Source organism: Copadichromis virginalis, linkage group LG5 (genome assembly GCF_057382275.1).
Source record: "Copadichromis virginalis isolate Kocher_CV1m ecotype Utaka linkage group LG5, C_Virginalis_male_GT1.1, whole genome shotgun sequence".
NCBI classification, from domain to species: Eukaryota; Metazoa; Chordata; class Actinopteri; order Cichliformes; family Cichlidae; genus Copadichromis; species Copadichromis virginalis.
Window position 1 is genome coordinate 40,067,447 of NC_140622.1, and position 7,102 is coordinate 40,074,548.

Genomic DNA, 7,102 nt, shown 5'->3' on the forward strand with positions numbered 1-7,102 from the left:
CGCAGACACGCTGGAAACGGTTTGCAGTTAATCTGAGTTTGTGCTGATGAACACAACTCATCTCTGCACTCGACTGAACGGGTTCCACACAGCTGGGTTCTGCTTAAGGTTCCATATAACTGCTGATTTGTGGTTTTCACTGATTGTCACAGTTAATAATCATATTATCAAACTGACTTAACTGATGGGAGACAGACTGTCTCCACCTGTCTCCTTCGATCTGACTGTGATCACTGACCTTTTCCCCCCATGTGACCGTAGCACGGGACAAATGATTCTGCAGCATTAAATAAGGGAACAGCTCAGAGCTCCAGATTAGGGGACCGTGAATGGTGTAAAATGACAAGTTAAAATAAAAATATGGAGTAAAAACAGATCAAACTTCACATTTTCACATTTCATGAACATTTACGGAAACACAACGAAGAAGCTGAGATGTCAACAGCACGTCTCGGTTTTTGTGCATTGGTGCAACCACAATCGTCGCATTACAAACTACAGTTTACTTCCTGGAAGTCGCATTTATGATCCAAGCAATTAATCGAGATCTGAAAATATTTGGAACTTTCAGACGTCGTTGTGCCGCCTCTCTCGCGTCGTGAGACCGATGCGTCTTTGTAGACGTTAGCTCCCGCCGGGGGCCGTTTCCCTGGATGGCAGCCATGTTTACGCGTGCACAATCTGATTAAAACTGAGATTAGAGCTTCAAGGTGATCCGATCCTGACGAGCGTTTTGTGGATCAAAGGTTTCAACAGATTCAATAATTCTGATACGTGCAGAATTGTCCATCTTCCCAGAAATAGTAGAAGTTGTGATTTCCGACTGTCAGGATTTCTCACACTAACACAGACCAGTTTTCTGTCACTCCCACCACGTCTACCACTAAACTACCTGACCTGCACCGTAAGGATAAATTCTCTCCAAACATGAGAAGAAGTGTTTGCACAAATCCAATTAATGATTGACGCAACCACCTGGAAATGTTGAAAATCTTCTGACTGGCTTGTTTACATAAAGCATTTTTATTCCCATCAGACCTTTGATCCGGTTAAGCGCGTCCATGTAAACATGGCTAATGTGTCAAGACACTGCTGCTGATGTATACCTGGAAAGGTTTGGCAAAAGGCATTTATGTGTGAACACGCTGTGATCCTGCTGAGAACATTAAGAAGCTCTGCCAGTCAATCACGACAGCGAGGACCGGTGACAGTCCTTCCTCTGCCAGTGACACATCAGACTGTGCACAGAAGGAGCAGCACATCAGGCAGTCGTGCATATTATGAATTTATATCATGGCGGTTTGAAAAGCACGTAAATTATTAAACAGGGCAGGTTGATTGAGTTCAGCTGAGCCAACCATCCACCGCATCTCTGCTTCCAAGTCCTTTAAACGGCTCCTCAAATGTAGTTTGTCCTCGGCTCGCTGCACCCCGACAGAACAATACCTTCATCAAATGCACAGTGACAACTCCTCTTATTTACAGCTGCAGCTCGCACCGAGCGAGCGGCAAAGGGTGGGTGAGGAAGACAATGGCTGAGGAGGGAGATGGACGGGAGAGAGGAAGACCGAGGCAACACTGTGGATCGGGAAACTCTGAAGAATAACGTCGGCACTTCACTCCAGCGATGGCAAATCGGGACAAAGCTTATCGATAACAGGTGCGAATTCACACCCGCCCACACAGGGCTCGGGTAAGTACAGCACAGCAGGCTCGTTTAGCCCATTTCTCAGGTGTAATGTGTTTATAAGCCTCCAGGGACGGCGCTCCCCCCCAGCGCTCCTCTCCTCCAGGGAGGGAAGAGAAAAACAAAAACCAGCCTAGAGAGGTTTGGAAACGTGCTTTCCCCGTCATAACAACAAACCGCTGCCATCACGATAACTAGGCCTGGACGTTCTCCTCATCGTCATCTTCACATTATTTCTGCCACGTCACCACCACTGGTGTCATTATCCACATCCACAGCGTTATAATCCCAGCAAAGATACTTTGAATCAAAGGGGCATGAATGTTACGCTGCACCGCTCAGTGTCTTCAGCACCCAGAAACATCTTTTGTTTAACAGTGACTCAGCTGATTGGCTGCTAACCTGACATTGGTTAACACTGGGTTAATCATCTGTTTATGAAGCAGCAGCACAACAGCAGCAGCAGCGCCGGCCCACACAACAGTTGTTTGTTTCTTCTAGTCGCAAATCCTTGGATTGAAACACATTTGTAGGTTTGCAGGCTGCAGAAATTTGACCAATTGTGTAAACAGGCGAACAGACAAAGGAGCGCGGACGAGCGAGTCAGCCTCCTTCTGCCTCCGCTCCCCCTCTTTCTCTGCCTGTCTGCACAGAGAAGCATCTGTGTTTTCACTCCTGAGCGGCGGCGTGCCCACCGCTGCAGGGCTGCGTGTTTGTGTCACCGCGGCAGCCTGAAGGTCGCTGCTCGGCCACGAGGCGCCGAAGGGTTCGGAGTGACGGCTGAGTGTCGAGAGATCGATAACTTTGATACTAGTTCAATGAGTGCTTCTGTGGTGGTTTTCACATCTGCATTTATTCATTTATTTGCATTTTTAAAAGATTTTTTCAAGAAGAACCGTTAAATAAAAACTCAATTCCGTGTTTTTACCATTTAAGGTAGAACGTCATTAAGAGCTTTAACCTCCTAGGACCTGGCGTCCACACATTTTGGGTTATTTAGACCAAAATACTCAATTTTGCTCTAGAAGGGCCTGATATCCACCTACGAGGACATTATGCTGCTACTGTTCTATCAAAATCGAATATCCTCATATGTGGCTCTTATTTTTCTTAAAAACAAAAATAAGGTAAAAAATAAAATCTGGTAATTCTTTGTTTTTACATTCATCGGGCCCCAATCAGCCCAAATATCAAAGAGAAATTAAAAATGAATGCAGTGGAAGATCTTAGGAGGTTAATGTCTCTATAATGAAGAAAAAGTTCATCCATGCAAAACAATCCATTTAAAAACTTTATTTATTTAATTCATCTATTAATTGCTCTCTTTGAAGTCATCAATATGCAACATTTCATGGTTAGAAATGAGCAAAACGAAGCTTTCTAGTGTTTTGTTTTCACATCAGTGATGTCACAGGATTTCTCCTGCATAGAAGTATATTTAAGGCTGGAGTAGCTAAATGTCATTCATTTATTTAAAGGCATCAGTATTTATTTGAAGGCAGTCACTTTAGGTTGCAAAGACAAAATAAATGTGCCTGTGTATTTCAGGGTGAGACCAAATGTTTTTAATATGGAGAACTTGGAAATTGTGATTCAGCGTAAACTTGCAATTTCTTTATTACATTTTGCACCAGTGTTCGGGGGGTTTGCTGACAGAAGTGTGCAGAATAACCCTCTGCTTCGTTTGCTTCTCTTTCACCCTGAGAGGGCGTTTAATGAGAATGAAATTAAAGTAAAGCCCTTTTGTTTTAGAATTAGCTTTAATTTTAACATTGTGTGTTCACTAATCAAATATAAGCTTCGCTTTTCTTTGCGGGATTAGAAATATCAGGAAACGCATCGTTTTCATCAAACGAGCTAATACAGACTCACGGCACAGCCTTCCTCCCAAACCTCCAAGTACTGAGACTGCAAACCTCATTACATCCCAGCAGGAGAACTCACAATTTCAAACTTTCACATGATGAGCAGCAGCATGTGAAGCAGACACATGAATAAACGGCACCTGTGACGTGATCGAAAGCTTCCCAGAAAAACATGAAGGCCTGCACAGATGTGACCTCTGCAGCCTCAGCTGTCACACAAAGACTTCAGCATGCTCAGGCAGAAACACACACGCACACAACATCAGCAATCAAACAACTTCCACAATCCATGTGACGGCTGGAGCTTCAAGACCGAAGCTGTTAGGAGTCACCCGGTTCCACGTCCACTGCCTCCCCACGTCTTCCCTGCAGGGGTTTCAGTAGTTCGAGCTTCAGTGGTTTTCTCAGCCCCGACCGCGTCCTCCAAATAAACACTCAGATCTGACAGTTGTTTCTAAAATAACCCTGTAATCCTGAAAGTACCAGTTTAGAGTTCAGGGCACATACGTGCACTTATTTACACCGCTGCTAGAAGTCGTTTAAACCTGAAACTTAACGGCATGTTGCAATAAGCTGCTGCACAAACATGTTGTTTGTTAAGCCTCAAAATGTAAAAAAACCCCAAAAACTTAGCAAACAATATAAACAATGCATCGATTTTAACAGTAAGAAACAAATGACGTGATGAACTGCCAAAAACTGCAGTTCCTCCAACATCCAGCAGAGGCTGCAATAAATAGGCTCAAATAAACTTGTTTACAGCCTGATATATATAAATAAATAAATACTTTCAGAACAACTGTAGAGGACCTGAAAATGTTTTTATAAATAACATCTGTTGTTTTTCATCTGCTTAGATTGAATGAAGGTTTAAACTTTGCATTATTAGAGGCGTGGCCTCTCTGATTGACAGCCTATGGATGCAGCTTGTTAACTAAGATAGCTAGTATTGATAATTTAGTAATCCACTACTGCGAAACACATGTGGCCACTTGTGGCTCCATGAAAACTAACATGGCGAAGTCAGAAAGCCACAGCTTAAAAATGCTGTGGCTGCTTCCATCTTTTACATACAGTCTGTGTTTGGTACAGACTGCTTTCACATCGAACATTTAATGTTGACCAAAGGCAGCTGAAACTTAAACAAGGCAAACAGCGGTGACTTTTAAAAACTGATAAAAAGTCGTTGATGTTTATTTTTTCCATGAAAAAACAATGAAAAAGACCAGATTCCATTTTATTCCATGAAGTCACTAACATTTAAAATTTAGAGGGCTTTTAAGTTTTCAGCGAGATGTTAGGGGACATCACCCTGAGCGGAACATTTGTGGAAAGGCATTCAAATGAAACTGAACAACTATTCTGAGAGTATTGATAATGTTTTTGCAGCATGTGTTGAGTAAACGCAGCTGAAACAAACACCGTCCTGAGTAACTCGTATTCATTTTTGTTATTTTTATTTCTTTATAAGAAAATGTTGGAAAATAAAAAGAGACAAATATCTGCAGAGCTCCGCGGGTCAGAGGAGACGTGTGTTTCTGTTCATCACACATCAGCGTCATTACAATATTTCGGGTTTGTGGAGCCTTAAACAAAGACTTCACCTTCAGCTCTGCGACACGTCACGATGGTGCGGGTTTGTGTGTGTGTGTGTGTGTGTGTGGGGGGGGGGGGGGGGGGGGGGGGGCGGCGGCTCATTGGTTGTTTGTCTCAGTTGGAACCGCTGCAGCTCAGACGGGTCTGTGACTTCACAGCCGCGCGCGGCACAGCCACGGGCGCCCCTTTGTCTCTACCAAAGTGTCACTTCACAAAGACCACGCGCCGAAAACACCCACTCTCATCACGCGTGACCCAAACGCTCAGCCGGGTATCATCCTGCCTCTCAGCAAACATCGCAGGACCGCACGTGCGCTCTCCACACTTTCTGTGCGGCCCGAGACAAAGCCCGGCCCTCGTGCACGAGCAGAACAGGTCTGAGCATCCGCGCGCACCTCTCCTCCGACTCCCAGCCAGCTCCATGAATTATGGAGGGAGGCTATATTTGGAGTGTGGAGGCCGAGGGAAGGGGCTCGCTGTGCTGCTGGAGCTTTGTTCACTGTACGCGCTCATCATTTATTGACTGGTGCCACGCGCGCTCTCCTGCACGCGCACATTCACCCTCAGTTCTAATTAGGGGATGATGGGGGGGGGGGGGGGGGGGTTAACAGCTGTCCATCAGCTCCCCCAAAACGCGCGTGTCCCAGCCGAGAGTTTCTCACACTTGCTTCATCATTTAGGACCTACTCCTCCTCCACCTCCTCCGCACAGCCAGAGGAGGAGGACAGCCAGATATCTGCGATCCACGCGTGACGAGACAAAAAACTACCAGGAGCGTTCACGAGTAAAGGCAGCGGGCATCCCCCCAGGATGGGAACAAAAGACCCTCTCTGACTCCCGGGGGGTGGAGGGCTGTCACTTTAGAGTGAGGTTCGAGGCTGGGGAGGGAGATGATTTTTTTTTTTTTTTTTTTTGGGGGGGGGGGGGGCACGGACGTGAAAAACATCCCGAGGACCGCACGACTCTCTGCTCCAGCCTGCGCGCGTTAACGCGGGGAGTGATGACGGCGTGGGTGTTTACCCCACGTTAACACACGCACGCACACCTCCTCACTCACCTCCACGATGAACGTCTTCTCCTCCCCGCACGCGGAAACGACCCAGAACAAAAGCGGGAAGTAGCAGGTCTTCCAGCAGAACCCCGGGAGCCCCGCTTTCCTCCTCCTGCGCCTCACTCCTCCACCTCCGCCTCCTCCTCCCGTCGCCATGGCTGTATCCCCGAATTCCCCCCCTCCTCCGCCTCCGCTTCCCGCCGGTGATGTCCAGGCTCCTGCTACGCTCTTTTACCGGAGGAAACGGTCCGTGCGCTCCTGCTTCATCCCGGCCACGGTCACTCGCGTCTCCTCCTCTCCGGGTTCCACGCACCGCTGCTGTGATCGCGCTGTGGGTTCGCTTCACTTAAGGGGCGAGCGGCTCACGCAGGTGCAGCGGGAACAGCTGAAGGAAGCCTGGCTACAGTAACGCGGGGATGCTGCTCCGGTCTGTCCGGTAACAGCAAGGAGGAGAAGGGGGAGGGACCGAGAGAGGGAGAGAGAGAGGAGGAGAGAGATGGATGTTGTTGCAGTACCTCTTTGCCCACACCAGGAGCGCTGCAGACGCAGAGGACTCGTCTGCGCGTGTTTTATCGTCCCTTAGAGGGTCGAGATTTCAGAATCAGAAAGCTGGTTTGGACGCACATATTCAACTCTGTATATTTTATATATTTTATTATTATTATTTTATTTTATTTTTTTACTATTTAGATTGTAAAAATGTGTATACACACACACACACACACACGTAGGAAAATATTTAGTATACACATCCAGAAATGCATACACTATTATATATTGTACATATATTTATTAGTTTCAGGTTGGCCATTCTTGTATTTTGCTCGTTTGTGTTGTTGTGTTTGCACATCTCTGTTGCTTGTGGGGCTCGCACACAAGAATTTCACTCGCATGTGCTGTGCC

At 46.5% G+C, this 7,102-nt stretch overlaps 1 protein-coding gene across 1 annotated transcript in view; it reads right to left on the reverse strand.

The window, feature by feature from the left end:
- mmp24 (matrix metallopeptidase 24) overlaps positions 1–6,543 on the reverse strand; it is an 80,277-nt gene extending 73,734 nt beyond the window's left edge. Inside the window, exon 1 of the mRNA XM_085457806.1 lies at positions 6,206–6,543. Within this exon, the coding sequence (XP_085313932.1) occupies positions 6,206–6,355 (150 nt within the window). The 5' untranslated portion in view covers positions 6,356–6,543. The remainder of the gene's footprint in view (positions 1–6,205) is intronic.
- Between the last annotated feature and the right edge of the window lie 559 nt (positions 6,544–7,102).